This window comes from Diachasmimorpha longicaudata, chromosome 8, assembly GCF_034640455.1.
Source record: "Diachasmimorpha longicaudata isolate KC_UGA_2023 chromosome 8, iyDiaLong2, whole genome shotgun sequence".
NCBI classification, from domain to species: domain Eukaryota; kingdom Metazoa; phylum Arthropoda; class Insecta; order Hymenoptera; family Braconidae; genus Diachasmimorpha; species Diachasmimorpha longicaudata.
The window spans coordinates 8,053,116-8,070,278 of record NC_087232.1 but is presented as its reverse complement, the minus strand read 5'-3'; the positions used below and the strand labels follow the sequence as shown (position 1 = coordinate 8,070,278).

The 17,163-nt window shown below is 42.1% G+C and overlaps 1 protein-coding gene across 1 annotated transcript; it reads left to right on the top strand.

Moving 5' to 3' along the window:
* The first annotated feature begins 7,468 nt into the window (after positions 1 to 7,468).
* On the top strand, positions 7,469 to 11,802 carry LOC135165651 (cilia- and flagella-associated protein 43-like). The gene is made up of 3 exons (XM_064127134.1): positions 7,469 to 7,869; positions 7,937 to 9,327; positions 9,389 to 11,802. Exons 1-3 carry the CDS (start codon positions 7,502 to 7,504, stop codon positions 11,506 to 11,508), a joined length of 3,879 nt encoding a protein of 1,292 aa, XP_063983204.1. The 5' UTR covers positions 7,469 to 7,501; the 3' UTR covers positions 11,509 to 11,802.
* Positions 11,803 to 17,163: the final 5,361 nt, after the last annotated feature.

Here is a 17,163-nt window from a genome sequence, read left to right as displayed (position 1 = left end):
TGCATTCTCTCTCACATAGATATTTTCTTTTCATCAACTTCTTTTCAAATTAAAAAAAAAAAAATTGCTCAAACTTTTTCTCCCCCTGAATGCTCTTTCCGGGGATGACCCGCCGATCATGGAATTCATCTCCGTGAAAATTTATAAATTTATGGATAAGTTTCATCAGCCTCCAGCTGTTGGATCTTATGCTAATCGACTACCCCCAAGTCTAAACTCCTTCATATACGAGAGTAAAAAAAAATGTTGCTCGTTACACGGACGCCGCTTCCATAAATCTCTTCTATCCAAAGCTTAATCTGTTCGCCGACCCTGCCGTGCGCGTCATGTGCCCTCAGTGAGGTTTTTTTCCTTGTGTTCACTCCACCCACGGGCTGGAGGAAGAAGTAAAGGAAAAATGGAGGAAAATGTACGTGCACGGCAGGTGTATGAATTTTCATAATTTCTGACAAGCTCGGCTTGGAAAATGTACATTTTCAGAAAAAGGCCTATAACTGAATGACGTCATGAATTTTTAGTCAATTTTGTGGGAAAGGAGAGGGAGAGGCTTAGATTAACGCGCAACACAATCAGGTCTATAAACCACAAGAATTTTTTTCCTCAAATGAGAGAAATCCGTGAGAACGAAATGGAGAACCAAAAATGTAGATATTATTCAACCTATTTGGGGCTCTTCACGGTCGTCGGCAAAGGGACACTTGTGTGATATTTTTCACAGGTGGAGGTCTCTTCCATCCCCCTACTGTTTAGTCTCTCCTGGTTTTGCACGCTATATCCGTAACACGCCATTGGCCCGATGTATCCTTGTAGAATTTTGCTTTGTTTTTTTTCTCTTTCTCTCCTCACTCCATTTGTTTTATTTTCCGCAAGAAAATTACCGATGAATCCTTCCACTGACTCCTGTCAGCAGAGATTGTGGCCTCTCTACGGTTTATAAATGTGTGCGCTACAGAAGGGGGCGCACGGAATCCTTCGTGGCGTGAGAACCAGGTGGTGTAGAGAGGCATTTAGAATACAGAATTTAATTTTCCGTCTGTTATAGTATGTGGAGGACACGAAACAAGACTAGGTCATAATGGTGAACTTATTGAGATTAAAGAGATAAATTAAAATCATTGGACAATGTACTCCTAGAACAGCCGAACGGAGGTGTCGAAAAATGCTAGACTTGAGGGATGACCAATATTACTTGTTCTCTTACTTTGTTATTTATTTATTTTGGTTCGATCTAGATTCAGTGCACACGAAATAGTGTGAAATTGTGGAAATCACAAGAGACTCCTTGGTCCAAGTTTTATGTCCATGAGTTGGTTATAAGTACAACACGTTGTATAGAATGCAGATGTGGCGTATGGGAAGGCCGGAGGCGTGGGGGCCATTATGGAGATGGATCTCCTCGGAATAAAGGCTGCGTTAGTGAGGGAGAGGGAGGAAGGGTAGTTTCAAGTGCACGATAGTGGGGTACCAACGAGAGGGAAGGGAGGTGGAGGGTGAGCTGGTAGTTTGTGGTAATATATCACCCCCTTGTCGTCCGTGAGACGCGAGGAAGCCTGTCGGCCAGTGCCCACCTCTGTGGCTGTCTTCCTTCCTTCCTTCGTGGGCCACCCCCTTGAATACTACCACTATCAGCCGGGAGAGTGAGACCATTCGTCCATAGGTAACCAAATCGATACGTCGACCCGTGAGAATATACTGCGATGCTTTCACGGCAAAATTGCCTGGGTACTTTGAGAGGACAGGCTTTTTTTTCCTCATGTGGATCTTTACTGCTACCAAATTCGATGACACTAAATAATATCTTGAATTTGTTGTTTGAAATATTTTATCGTACCATTAGTTGGATCGACAATGTTTTTTACAATTAAATGGCCATCACCTTGAAATATTTTGAGAATTTTTCCATTTGCCTCCTTTTTGCGTTGAGCTGGCTCGCTGGGGTTACGAGGAAGATCCTGGCTGCTCCAGAGAAGACGAGGAGAAAGAGAGGAGAGCTAGCCACGCGATCGATGTGTCGCGGATGTCCAGTGGAGTCTCCTGTAGGCGCTTGCGCCCTTCCCGAGCTTTTATTGCCTCTGTCCTCCGGACTACGCTGATTCGTCGAGAATTTTGTCACCAGTCTCGCGCACTGTCATAAAATGTCAACCGTGATAAAGATTTTCACAGAGAAAAATCATCCCCGGTAACTTGACCGGTGAGATATTTCAACTCGGTTGAAGGGAGGCAAAAAAAATCGATCATATGAATTTATCAAATGAGCTGAGACAAGTGAAGAAAAATACATTGACAAGACGTAGAATAATTTCGTCGTTCCGCCCACGATTCCCCCAATGACTAGCGGGTGGAGCTGCCGGGAGTCTCCAGCCAAGGGCGACACGAGTCGAAAAGAGAAAGACAGAGAGTACTTGCCTCTGTTGAAAACGGGAATGTCGTTAGCACAGCGGGGGACACTGCTGATTGGCGGTGGACGAGGACAGAGGCGTGGTTATCCACCATGGCGAGTCTCAATAATTGGCTGACTGTTGCGACAGACGTGTTTCACCGGTGGAAACTTTAAACGCAATGTGAGCAAATCGAATTGGTCATCTCCAATTGCAATGATATCTATAGTTGGACGAATTTTATTGGTTGAAACGTCGGATTTACCGAGCTTTTTCATTTTAGCAGGTTCATTACCATCAACCATTATGTCCATTAACAAAGCAAATATTTTATTATAGATGCATGACACGGGGTGCCACAGTCATGATAGGGGGCAAGAGGGAGCAAGTAGTGAATCATTGATATTATGCAAATTTTTTTTTTAATTCCATTCCTTTTATCATTACAAAGAATTACGTTTTTCTCACAATTTTCTATGGAAATATTCACGAAATTTCTCGCACAAAATGATGAACTAACAGTGATGTTTTCGGAAAACTATAGAAGTTTATCACTCCCCAATATTTTTCTCCTTGCACACGTGTGATAAATGTATGCTTATTAGGAAAAAAACTATTTTTTGCTCGGTGTGTCATCTCAAGTAGGGCTGTCCTTGGCTATTCGATAATCATTGACATCAACCATTTGTAGCTCTATTAAAGAAAAAAATAATTCCCCCCCAAGCACCAATGATGAATATAGCCTCTCACACTGACTCCATCGAGGGGAGGACTATCCGTACCAGTGGTGGATTATACAGAAAAAACCGAAGCGAGAAACGGGGAGGAGCTGAAAATACTCTCACGGGCCAGAAGTTGTAGTGGTGTGAGGCCCCTGTCGTGTTGGAGGATAATTGGGACAACGTGTATTATCGCTTGCGTGCCATACGCGGGGTGCAGTGTGTGATTGGATAGGCGGAGATGGGTCGCGCAAGATAGCTGACCCTATACCACCGCTTGAAAGCTATACAGGAGAGTGGTGAGGAGGGAGTCAGGATGATGAGAGGCAAAGGGGGTATGAGGGGGCTCTCGGGTTATATCTCTGAGGACCATCTTCTTTCCATCTGCAGCCAGCGTTACCTATCTACGTCATGGTCTTGATGCATGGCGTGGGCGTTCCTGCGTTTCGTATATCCAGAGGTTCTCATTTAATTATAGTCCACTGGTGAATATGTGGACGCGCGCGACCGCTAAAACCTCTGCACCTTTCCACCTATTTTCTCCCTTGAAATCACGAATAGTAGTTTTCAGGTTTAGGAAAAATTTACGATGGCTGATAATTTTCCTGACGAGTTTGTGGCCATTTTTAACACTCGTTATTTATCAGCAGTCATTGGATTTTCGAGTGAATGTGGAGGTTAATCAACTCAGGTGTTTTCCAGGTGATCGAACAATACAACTTTTGGACTCCCACTTTAATTTATTATTCATTACTCATGCTATTGCGGATATTTTATTCCGTTCGGATAATAATCAGCACACGTCATGAAACTCTGTATGGGATATGTTGTGGAGATAGATTTAGTAGCCCGTGCACTTGGCCCAACTCGGGGGCCAAGCGCACATCGTATGTGTATCCGACGAGACGGGTATTGTAAAGAGGGTGGCTTGGACCACTAGTCCTCATTAAAGCGTTATTAATGGATTTTCAGTCGCGTATTAATGATAAACCAAATTACATTATTTTATTTTATTTTTTCGTGGAGGTTTTGCAATCTCTTTATTGTCTCGTTCTGTCATTTTATTGAAAATTATAGGGCTCGAATTTACTCTAGTATTTTTTTTTGTTCATTATGGAATTTAAGGAATTTATTGTCCCCTCTCATGTCAATAAATGTTGCATCTTATATTCTCCACTGCCCGAGGACATCCTAGGTGATCTCTAATTGACCCCGCATGCAATCTTACAGAAGATATCCCCCGGTACCTCTGTGTGGTCCTCTCCGTCATTAGACATTTCAGTATTCAACACGAATAAAAAAGGGAAACAAGCCCGAGAGACGAATAAAATCAGTGGAATATTTTCCAAGCTGAGGGGAGGTTCACATGATGATCGCTATTTTAATATTGCTCCTCATTGTTAGCTGAAATTATGAGAAAGACCAATGAGAACTGGCCGCGGGCGAGAGAAGAGCAAAATTCATTCTAATATACTTTAACCATATAAGCTTCGACGTAACTAGCTGATATCCTTTTCACGGATTAAAATTACAGTTCGTTTCTGTAATCCCGCAGCGAAATTTGGTTAAAGAAAATTTTACAGAACTCTCCGGGCTTTTTTTTTTTTCGGAGCGTTCCATAATTTTTACTGAATATTTCTCTCCGTGTTCCCCGATTCGAAGCAATTATTTCAGCTGTGTAATATGGGAGTAGATGGACAAGAATTTTTTTTCGCGTTTTTTAGCTCGTCGTCCGGAGAAATACGATAAAGACACCTGTGCGCGGTACTAGGTTCATTTGAGAACTTAACAATATATTACCGGGAGTCCAGGTAAGAGAGGGAGAGAGAGCGGTAGAAACTCTAATCGTGTGTACAGCGTGTGATTATTTTTTACAACCTTTCTTTCGAGGGATGAGGAGAGGCACAGAGTAATTTGGCGTTTAACCGATATAAACGTTTTGTCTGTGATCGCCCGAGACGCATCTATAATCTCCCGTGGAGGCAATTCACGACACATGCAACCCAAGCGCCGGGCTTTTTTCGGTAAGAGTAAAAAATACAGCTGCCGTGCCAGGAACTATTTCACAAAAAATAAAAAATAAATCAAAAATGTGAGGGAAGAAAATTGGCCAAATGTGGAGGACTTTCTAACCCGTAGTTTTGGGATATACAACCGCTATTTTTTTTTGTGCTCTAGCTGCTGGCGAGCCAGTAGTTATATGGACATTTCAAAGTGTCACACTCGTCTTAATTTCTATATTTTGCTTTTGAATGGAAGAGTTGGGGGTAATTGCATATGGTGTAAAAAATTCAAATATCCTAGAAACTTACACGAGTTGATAATATACTAGGTTAGTTAGACTGGATTATTTGACGCTCAGTCCGAGAAATATAGGGAGAATTGAATGAGTCGAAAGAGAATGAAAAAGGAAAATAACACTCTCGTGGACATTTTCAATGCGTTTAAAGTCGGTGAAAGCGTATATGTTGGGGGTCCAGATAAATACAGTACGAATTGACGGTATGAGAGTCGAAGAGGGAGGGGTTGATGCCACGTGAGAGCCCCAGAGGTTACTTTTAATGTCTCGCGTCACGCAGCCCAAGGCGGAGTATAGGATATGTGGAGAAAAGAGTAGTTTCCACGGTAGAGAGTTCTGATGTAAAGGAGAGGCAGAGAGAGAGAGAGAGAGAGAGAGAGAGAGAGGGGTAAATAAGGGCCTCGTCCTCCTCACTAATTTGGCGCCAATTTTCAACGAACCGGGCAAAAACTAACCGAACCATATACCTTCTGTATCGCGAGGGGGGTACCATACATACAGCCTCTCCTGGGCACTGATTAAATGCTACTCGGAACGTTATAAAGGTAAAGAGAGACGTTTTTCCCACACTCTGTGTAAGGCCCCAAGTACTGGACAATGCCAAGACTCATAAAGAAAAATACAAAGTCCAATAAAACTCGGGACTTATCGATAGTGGAGGTTAAACGAGTGGAAATGGCTCAATTCATTTTGAGAATCAATTGAAATGTGATTGGCTATTGGATAACGCGTTAACCTATGCAAATATTCATCTCTCAGCGTGATATCAATTTAATAGGGCGCCCCCTATGCTTGTTTCCTCAATGATCCAACCTTTATCGGGTCTTTGAATTGAGGAAGAGCAATGGATGGGGTATAAATCCAGGGTCTGTGGATATATCGCCAGTTCGCCAGAGATAACAACGTCTTTGATCGTCGTCTCTTCACTACGTGGAACTACTCCCTGCTGCTTGACCTCATCATGCCACACTATTGGGGGTCCTTTGGAGGCACGCATGAGAGAGACTGATATATGTACATCTACTAATCGCCTTTTGTTTTTACGGCAATTGCCGGGACGATTGGTGATACTATTCATTCATGCTATCCAGTTTGAAGGCTGAAGAGAAAAACATTTTTCCATTTCCCTGGGCTCTGTTTGTCTGTCGAAAGTGGACGAGTATTTGGAGACAGCAATGGTTATGCAACTGGAGTGGAGATCTGCCTGGAATCGCGGAGGAAAAATAGATCACGTTTGTTGGATCGACAAAGATGTTATAGTATGGCCGTCTGGTGGTTGTCATCTGGTTTTCTTACATGTGAGTAAGAAGCTTCAGGCTTTGTGGAGATGCCCTGAATCCATCGATGGAGTCTTCACTATCACTTCGTATCCTCAACTCCATCTTATAGCCTTCTCCGAAAGCTGCCCCAATCCGAGGATTTTTATTTTCATGTACCCCAGTATGAATGTCATCTCTGAATGCAGGGGAGTGAGCGAAAGTGCCTACCTGGCGATTGCCTTCGCCCCTCCGGATTTTTTGGTGTCATTGGCTTCATCTCCCCATTATAATTTGATTCTCTGGAATTGGAGGTCTGGATCGCAGCTGTACTTTGTATCGACTTCCATTCAGGATCTTCAAGGACAGGTGATCAAGGTCTCCCAAGGTAAATCCGGATTGATCGCACAACTTGGGAGAGACTCTGGGAAGCTCCTCATCTGGCAGATCGTTCTAAATTCTATTTCTTCTCTCGTTGAAGAAGTCACGCTTCCAAAAAAAGTAACTCCAGTAGACATTGAATGGTCTCCAGTCGCGTCAAATCCCACTCTGGCAATTGTAGACAACTCTGGGCACGTTTACCTCTGTGACAAGAGCTGGAAAGAACCTAAACGGATTATTCTATCCCAGAGGTGTGCTACTTGTCTCGACTATGAAGTTCCTGTTCTGTGCTGGTTCAGTGATGGAATTCTGTTGAAAACAACGTTCTGTCAAATGAGATTTTACAAGAAGAAAGACGATGTCTGGCGGAGGCAATGGTATATCAAGACTTTGCTGAAGCCGTACATCTTTTCCACTAATGTTTTCAAGAACGATAGATTGATATTCTTCACTGGTCAAGGCGATGTCATGGAGATGACCTTAGCAATGGGAGCGACTTATCCCAAAATTGATAAGATCTTTGATTATGGGAGCGGTTTCAAGTTTTTGGAGGTTATCTATCCGTGGGGATATCATGTGGCAGCTGTGGATGATGTGAAAAATCTTGTGGTAATGGAGTCCCAAAGTGGGGAAGAAGTAGGGAGGCTACAGTTGCCGGTGGAAGGAGATATTGTGAATATTGCCTCGCATGTGGAATATCCTATAATTTTAATTTCCACATCCACCGGAGAAATTTGTTCAGTGACACTACATGACTACACAAATCCTCGAGTATTATCCAAACATCAATTTGAAAAACTTCAAATGGATCTATTGAAATTTTCCCAGTGTTGTAGGTCTGTATTTCTCGTGCCGACTGCTTAGATGAATTCCACAAATAATTACTACATAGTAATTTTTTAGGTATCTCATCGCTGGCAGGAAAAAATACGGTTTATTTTACTGCATTGAATCAATCGAAAGCTCATCTTCTGCAGTTCGGAAAATAGAAGTAGATCATAGGCCGCTAGACATTATGATGTTTAACAAAAATAGCGAACTTATGATTCTTATGCTGATTCTGCCCTTCAAAAAAGCAAAAGCAGCTAACTACCTGATCATCTATAAACTTCTAGCGTCCGAGAAGATGATTGGAGACATCGTGAGTGTTCTGAAACTGCCCACTCTATACGATAATTTTCATTACGGACTTGAAGCTATGACGATGGTAGCTTCGCCCTTCTCATCCCGAAATCTTCACATTTTTAAAATTCAAAATGATCAGATTTGTCTGACGAATGTGGGGCAATCCCCTCATAAAATACGAGGAATGAAAATTTACTTGAATAAACATTGGATGATAAGTTACGGATTTGATGGAATCATTGGCGTTGTGAAAAATTTCAAGAGTTTAGAATGGTTGACGTATATAAATTCCCATCATAGAGTGAATTTCGGAGTATCCACAGCTATTTTGATAGCGGAAGGTGATTATGTGGTCTCTCTCGGCAATGATGGATCTCTTCTCGGTCTCAACCTAATGAAAAGAATGAAGGATCCATTGGAATTAGCAGTTCATTTTGAAAAATATCAAATAGATGATATAGAAGTGAAGAAAAATATCTCGAAAGAGTATTTGGAACTCAATCCTGATATTATCCAAATGCTTTCCCGTAGCTGTGAAAAAATTCCACCAGTGGAAAGCGGAGTCAAGACTTGGGGTGATTGGATGGCAAGGCAGCAGGAAATAAGGGAGGAGGAGCAGTCTGAAGAACTCAGATCATCTATCATGAATGACTTCGATAAACTGAAAATTCAAGTATCGAAGTTGTTAGATGAGAACCAGAAGCTTCCGTCGCCGCAGAGACTTCCAATTTCCGCCTTCGATCTTGATATGATCGAGAGGGAGCAGAAGATCAAGAGTGCTAAAGAGGAGAGAGAAGATCGACGACTTGAATTGGAGTTCCAGTGTGCTCAGATTGAAAAAGTTTCCAAATGGATAAGGAAGACCTTCTGGGAAGTGGAAGATGTCAGACAACAGTCAATATTTGGCATCTTCGAAAACATTGAAGTAATGAATTTTCCTAGTTCTTCACCTGACCCTCAGGAGAAGGAGATGACTCGTTGGCTACAATGTTCCTTCGATCTTGACGACAATTGTCACAGTATTGATACAGAGCCCAGTGCGTACAGTTTATTGAAAAAGCGCTACTCCCCTATCGTTGGAAGCGAAGAGACAATTGTGGGGAACTTTTTTGAAGATGAAGATGAAATAGCTGTAAAAGACAAGATCGAAGAGGTTCGGGCGGCTGCAGGTGAGCTTGTGGCCCCTTTAAACATAATTTCCATCCTGATATTTTTTTCTCCTTTCGACAGGGCTGACAACTTTCAGATTCGTAGAGCCTTCCGGTGAATATTGTCAATTTAACCATTACACTTTCCGCCAACTCTATCAGATGACCACCGGTTTGATTACTGATTCTCAAACCCTGAAAAATTATTTCAACAAATTGTTCAATGAGGCGTTTATGCTTAAAGAACGCGTCATGTTGTCAGCGAGTCAAGTAATCTCCCAAATCCGTTTTGTCGATTCTGAACTCCGATTGATGTTTGGGTCTTCGGTTCCTGAGATACCTGCCGAGCCACAATGGTCTTCTAAAGAGAAACCAGAATCGATTATAACAGCGAGGGATGACGAAATCCCTGTGAAGCCTTACATTACCCCGTCTGAGCAAGAACTACTGGATAAACAAATAGAAGAACAAGAACGATTGAGGCTTCTCATGCTGTCTGACGACTTTCGACGGAGGGCTCTCATCGAGATGATGGACGGAGTTCTCGAATTCCGTTGGGAGGACATTATCAAGAGAGAAATACCCAAGCCTGACTTCATGGAGACGAAGGATCCTGAGGATTACTCGAAGGAAGAAATTTTATTGGCGTATAAATACGAGCAACAAACCATTGAGTTACAACAAGAACGGGAGAAATATAAGGGCTTTCTTGAGGCAATGTATTCGAAAATTACCAAGACTTTTCGAGAGACAATAGAAAAGTTCAACGTGAATCTTCACGGGCTGTCTCTGACAAGGATGCGGGTCGAATCGGCAATCCGTCAACTGGATTTGATAAGAGCCCGATGGTACCTGCAAGCCTTGGATCAAATGAATACGTTTAATGAGACAAAACGACTTCAAGCTACGATCTCCGAACAGAAATCAAAGATAGACAAATTTGTTTCCTCAAACAAGACCCTTGAGGAAGAGCATCTCAAACTCAAGTCTCAACACGAAGTTCTACACAATAAAGATAAAGGAGTCAAAAAATTCAAATCTGAGTTCCATGGTCTCGGAAAGATGGCCATAGAACTTTTGAGGAAGTATTATAAAACACGACCGAAGGTTTTCTTGAGGAATACCTCACCAGGAGATATCTTCATGCTCACCAAGTGCATTACAAGCCAGAATACTTCAGTTCCCCTTCTACTAGAATGTAGAAATTATCTTGTGAGTCTTGAAGCACTTGATACCCCGCCGCAAGATCTCCCAGCGTCAATCAGACCTCACGATTGGGAGCATCTTGTTAAAATTCGACGTCAGCAGATTGACTTGGAGATGAAGCTCAAGTCGAAACTGATAGAGATGCACGACATTGAGAAGATTGTGGGTGAAACTAACGGGAAAATCGGGAAATGTAAAGAGCTGATATCTAATTGTGAAGATATCCTCAGAGAGATGATGAAAACTCAGGCAGAACGAGTGAAAGACATGGAGATCCAGTTGGTCTTGAAGATGGGCCAGGTTGAAATAAATCTTAAGGGCCAGAGAAATGATACCTTGAATGCAAAATTAATTCCTGCACATCTTGTTAAAAGACTGAATACTGATGTCCGGAAAGCTGGTGATCAGAAGCTGAAAGCTCTGGAGGAGATGACGAAATTTCATAGAGGAACTCTTTTCAAGGAGTGGGAACACAAGATCCTCGAGATGAAGACGCATGACCTTACTTACGAGTTGAACGAGATCAACAGCCTCTTAGTGACCAAACGTATGCGACAGATTCTTAGGAAAAATCAGCTAGGACTTTTGACTGATGGTAAAACAGTGCAGGATGTAGAGCGGGAGATTGCGGCAATGGAACAGATCATAGAGAAGACCATGAATGATTGGTGGTCGAAGATAGATGCTATAGATAGAGAGATTGAGGCAAAGAAGCGGGAAAATTACGAATTTGATGAGAAAATTAAGGAGATGAACATCAATAAATGGGAGATGGAACTGAAAAGAAATCTCGAGGCTGAGGAGAACTTTAAGGAAATGACGAAGGGGGTGAGAAAGGCTGTGTTGCAGAGGGCGAGGCTAAGCCGGAAGATTCAAAAGAATTATATCGATTTATTGACGATGAAAATCGAAAACCAGCGGTTAATAATGAGGAAATATCCTGCTCTGCCGGGTGGCCGAGTTATCCCCATGAATAATCCTCACGTGGAACAATGAAATAATAATTTGAAAATTGATTCCATAGTTCTCTAATCTTTATTGTTACGAAGTAGTATTCCTTTAAAAGTTCCCATCGAAAATTTCCATATCACTTCCACAATGAACCGCTTTTTTTTCTCACCAACGCTATCGAAAAACCGAGAGAAATCCAATGAAACCTAAAGCCCTCACTCCAATCAATGCAAATAGAATGGCGGGGGGAAGTTGGGCGAGAGACTTCCTGGTGAATAGCAAAGTGTTTGCGATAGTCAAATCAAACGCATAAAAAGTATTGAGGAATATAAAAAAAGGTGTGTGCATCAACTGAGAAAAGCAATCTGGTAATGGGTCGCGATGGGTCTTTCCAATTCATCGGGTGAAAACAACCGTATATCCTTCATCCAACTTCCACAAGGTAATGTAACCAATATCCAATAGCATTAAATACAAGTTATTGTACTCGGATGAAACAGCACGTGTAAGATTATGTATAGTGTAATTCGGCTCAGGGTTGTACCGAAGTTTCTTGTCGTGTCTGAGGTACTCCATCGAGTACCCAAACTTCGAGTATCACGCGATTTTACACTGTAAGAACCTGACACGTGTGTGATAGTAGATTAGAATCGCTTCTGTTATTTTAAATTTTCATTGAGAGTAAATTCATCGACGTGCTGATCTCAATCGTTCAAACTTCACGAATTTCCCTAGTCTTCGAGCTTTCGGTGAACAAACAAAGTCTGTTGAGTTTGTGCGAGTAATTTTTCTTCCAAGGACCAAAGTACTTGTTCATTTGTTTTTTAGAATAAGCATCGGGCGTTTTTTTTCCTATTCTTGGTACTTATACATAGAAGATCGAACGACTAGTGAGGTAAAGGGTAATTGTAGGTGGGTCATGACGGAAAAATGACTTTTTTTTTTCAACTTCTTGTAAAGACCAGCAGAAGGACTGTCTCTCGCGAATGCAGGAACATGTGCAACAAAAAGGCGAGTGTTTTTACGGCTCGTGTAGAGCGACAAAGAGGGCACAACTTATTATTATTATTATTATTATCATTATTATATTCCTGTTGGATGTCTGGTGTTTCTGGAGTTGGCATCCCGCGGGCATCCGAGGCCGGTCCCGTTCCCCGTCTCACTCACTCCTATTTCCTCCCTCTCTCCCCTATTATGGCGTCCTCGCACGTCCTCACTTCCACCCAAGCCCGTCATAACCCGACGAATACAAAACTCCCTCGTCCCTACACTGGATTCCCCAACGTAAGTTGATGCTGGACTGACTTTCAGACCATAAAGAGACAAAGGAGCATTCTCGTGGAGCCCTTGTGGAAGGCTGTAAACTCTCATTTTCGGAAAATAAAAAAATTACCACTGGCCCAAGCATCCGCCGGCAATTTTATGATCACTTGAGCGCTTTTTCAAGAACAATTCTTTGTTTTTTTTTCTTCTCTTGCTCCCGCTCTCCTGTATTTTGACAGAGCGAAATGACATTAGCATGCCAAGAAAATTCCGGCAAATGGAAAGTAGGGAATCTCTTGAGCTGGTACATTGTGATGGTGAAAATATAGAGTTGACCGTTGAAAATCATGACACTTATCCCTGGTAAGCCGGACAGTGGTGGTAGGGGTGGGCATTACCATAGAGCATTGAGCATAGAATGTGTTTGGACGCGCGTGAGAGAAATTCTCAAGAGCATTATGTATGCACGTGGGCTCCCGAGAGTCAATATATGTCGAGTATGTACTTGGGTTTGAAACAACGGCGATGGTGGCTGGGAGAGGATGAAAACAGTCCACCCTCATCGCTTTTCGCAAGATTTCACTGAATGTGAAATGATGCTTTTGGCCACCGGGCTTACTCTTATGCATTGGTCGGCGATGCGAACACGTTATAGAGGCACGTATTACGCATTTTCGAGTTTAATGCCCCGTGAAAATCACGTTCGATTTACCGATTGTATTTCAACTGAATTTATAAAGATGGGGTAGCCTGCTTTCCAAGGTAATGTTTCATTCATTGAAATTGCCTAGTTATAATTCAATTAGGAATATTCAAGAATCTTTCATTGTCCGGCATAGGTGGGCATTTTTTTTCTTTTCGAAAAATTGTCTATCCAAGTTTTTTTACACGTCATGTTTGACTTCAAATCTTGAAAAACATTTCACCCTCAACTAATGACCGAAATACCAAGTCAAAATGTTTCAAGAAAAAAAAATGAAATTAAAAAGAGGAAATGTCGTCAAGTTAACGATCTCCCGTCCCATGAACAAATTCTCACTCGTTAATTTACACTAACCCATCTAATTTCATTTTAATGACAGGTTATTCTCAGAGTGGTCCCAGCGAATAATGAAGTGTCAAATCGGCTGTTGGTGGGCGCGTCCTCCTGTAACCCGGTCGTTCCAGTGTAAAGGTTAGTCCATCGTTTGCATGCACACACAAACACACACACACAATGATCTTTACCCTTATAATGTATTCCTATCAGCCCAGTGAATTTTTTAATTAGCCTCGGGAGGAACCAGCGTGTCCGTTGGATACCACTGACAATCAGTGAGGATTCCACTGTTATTATCGTCATTTGATGGCTTATGCCTTCTCCAGCATATGGAAATGAGTCTATGATTGACTATAGCGCCATATGTGTTGTCTCACGCTCGACCGCGTTATTTCGTAAAAATAAATAATCGTTTTTTGGCAATGACGAGTGAAGATTAATTGACTCGTGATTTCCAAAAAGAAAAAACCTGTTTCGAATTTTTGCCTCACATAATCATTGTAAGGGTAGATGAGTAGTTTTTGGCAACTAATTCCACAAACACTGACCATGATATATTATAAAAAGATATTAGAAATTTCATAGTTTTGGCAAAAAAATGTCTTATTTGTGAGTGCTTGTTTCTAAGCAAAATTAGATAATCGAAAAATCTAACCATTTGAATGCTTCCATTGGAGCGTAAAAATGGCAAATAGTGAGTGATGAGTATCACCACCAGTTTCTACTGCATCATACAACTCTTTGCCTCCACACGGAATGAAATTCACTCGTCGCGCGAATGCATTTAACGTACGTCGAAAATCTCAGTCGCCATTAATTCAGATTCAGCCGACAAGTCCCACCACGGCTACAACATCGTGCCGACCATTACAGATATTACATGCCCGTATAACTTCTTACTTTGTTTATTCTCCATCTCACTTATTTTCATCATGATGAATGAGAGGAAGAGACGTTAAAAATACGTGTATATATCGGGGTGTTAAGATGGACCGTGGTCGAGTGAATAGGAGAGGGATCTAACTTATTGCCCGTATCGAATAATTATTATTGTTGTTTACTTTGAGGTTCTCTTGAGAGCGGCACGTTGTGATGGGAGGGGGGTATTTCGTCTTAAACCTGGCGGCTCGCTCTCTTGGCAATTTATTTCAAAATTTATTACCGATGACCGATTACCAACAGTTGGAAGCAACAGAGGGAAAAAATATGAATGTAAATAAAAGATGTGAAGACGCGAATGTATTTATCGAATAGAGATCTCGGGTGGTAACCGAGACGCTGAGAGCTGCGGTTTTGCACGTGGGCATGCGCATAATTCACGGAACTCAACTATAGAAATTGAAGATATTTAGATTTGGGAGGGAAGGGGAAATTTTGGTTGAGATATCCGGTAAGAAATAATTTACCGGGAAAAGTTAAGGATTTTCTGCAAAATTTTACTTCTACAGCTGAGGTCAAATGTGTTACATATGAAATGCACCGAAAAGGAATATTTTCAGAATTTTTCTTTCTCCCCAGTTACAGAATCTAGTATCTCAGAATCAAGTGGAATGATTTCGGACCCAGTAAAATTATATTGAGAATAATCCATTTGTTCACAATGACAAATAAATTTTCAAAAAAGTCTTTACATTTGGGTTCTCACGTTTGCGTGCGCTTCACCTACGGAGTCATCTCACGCGGTCGGGGAAATAATCGGAGGACGGTTGCAAATAAGAATTAAAAGGTTGCGCTTGTGTAGAATGGGGTTGGAAGAGAAGCGAAACTACCTTAAACACAGGTCACGCAGGGGCCGTGCGTTCGTACGGTGTTTTTGCACGATATACTATATATTTGCGAGGAGGGCCCCCAGTACACACGGGGCCCCGCAACTCGCACTCTCTCGTTCTTTCGTTCACAGACCGTGCAAAAGTCATCGTTAGAAGATTCCACGGTGAAGTATCTTGCCATTCATTTTTTTTTCTGGCTCTTTTCTTTCTATTCTTTTCGCCCCTTTTTCTTATACTCGACTCCTCCTACTGGCGCATCGTTTTATTCTTCGCGTTTTCTTCTCTTGCGCTCTATTTTTTATTTGTAGTGCTGGACCCATGGGATCTACTGTTGGACTGTTAATTTTTTTTATAATTCACTCGATAAAAGTCAAGACTTGACACCGAGAAAAAAAAATATATATATAGGTTGATCGATTGTCAGGACTGTCCAGGGGATGAATTATATAAGCTCCTTTTTCCAAATTTTCTCATGCCAACACGGTCATCAGCGCAACGCAACGCACCCCCGTGTAGGGCGATCATAAAAATATCCTCATCCTCATCGTCTCTCAAAATATCACTCGGACCAGCTGATTCCACCCACTGGTTGCTGTCCATTATCTCGTCAATTATTTTTTCACAATTTTCACGTTTTCTTCGAGTGGAAAAGTTATCGCGTGCATTACCCCGATGCAATCATATTTGTCATTATCGCTCGGCATGCAACAACACTGCGGCCAAAAAAAATCCTCATGTGTTACCTGTACTCGCATTCCTCCAGCTATTACTCTGACGAAACTCAGAGTTGAAAATTTACAAAATCCCATACGAATGGACGACCACCATGTAAAAGTTGAACTCTGAAAGAACATAACAATAATGTAGTTGCACACATTGATTCACCTGCAGCGGGACGACCTTCAGGGCCCCGTTCTCCCGACTCTGCACTTATTTCCCCCTCACCCCCTCGCAATTTTTTTTCCTATTTTTCTTTTACCCTTTTATGTGCCATCTCTCTTTTAACCTTCGTCGTCCAGTGTCTGGACGCTCGTGCGGAGTTTTCTTCGGGGCAGGGGCATAGCCATTACGTAGTAGTAAATATCGTAACGACCCGAGCGTCGCTTCATCTCTCCCCGCAGGAGCAACGATGAGAGGTGATTTTTACTCCCTCAACCTCTCTCTCTCTCTCGTAACCATCGAGTAATTATGTAATTGCCGAAGAATTACTTACCGATGGGGCCGGTCCCTCGGTCCATCATTCAGTGACATTCCCCGAGACTTTTTACGGCCCCAAGAGTGGCCGGCCTCCTCTTCTTATCTCTCTTCTTATTTTTGCCAGTTTGTTGCTTTCTCAGTTTTAGCTTTTTTTTCCTTCTCCCTCTCTCTTTCCTCCACTGCTTTTTCTTCTCTCCCGATATACACCACACTGAGAGCCAATTGTTTTGTTACTTGTGCACTCGCTCTGCCGAGTTGTACCCTCGAAGGCGGGCACAGCTGTCTTTTCGTCTTGTTTTCTCTCTCTCTCTCTCTCTCTCTCTCTCTCTCTCTCTGGATTTTGTCGGGGAATTATAAAAAGTGGGGAGGGGGGATGGTATATGCACCAGTACTTTTCTAATTTCAATACATAAAAATTGGAACATGATGGTG

Excerpts from the sequence above, each read along its gene's own strand:
- LOC135165651 (XM_064127134.1), top strand. The coding sequence starts at position 7,502 with ATGGAGATGACCTTAGCAATGGGAGCGACTTATCCCAAAATTGATAAG. Across the intron at positions 7,870-7,936 it reads AAATTTTCCCAGTGTTGTAG|GTATCTCATCGCTGGCAGGA; the intron begins GTCTGTATTTCT and ends GTAATTTTTTAG. Across the intron at positions 9,328-9,388 it reads AGAGGTTCGGGCGGCTGCAG|GGCTGACAACTTTCAGATTC; the intron begins GTGAGCTTGTGG and ends TCCTTTCGACAG.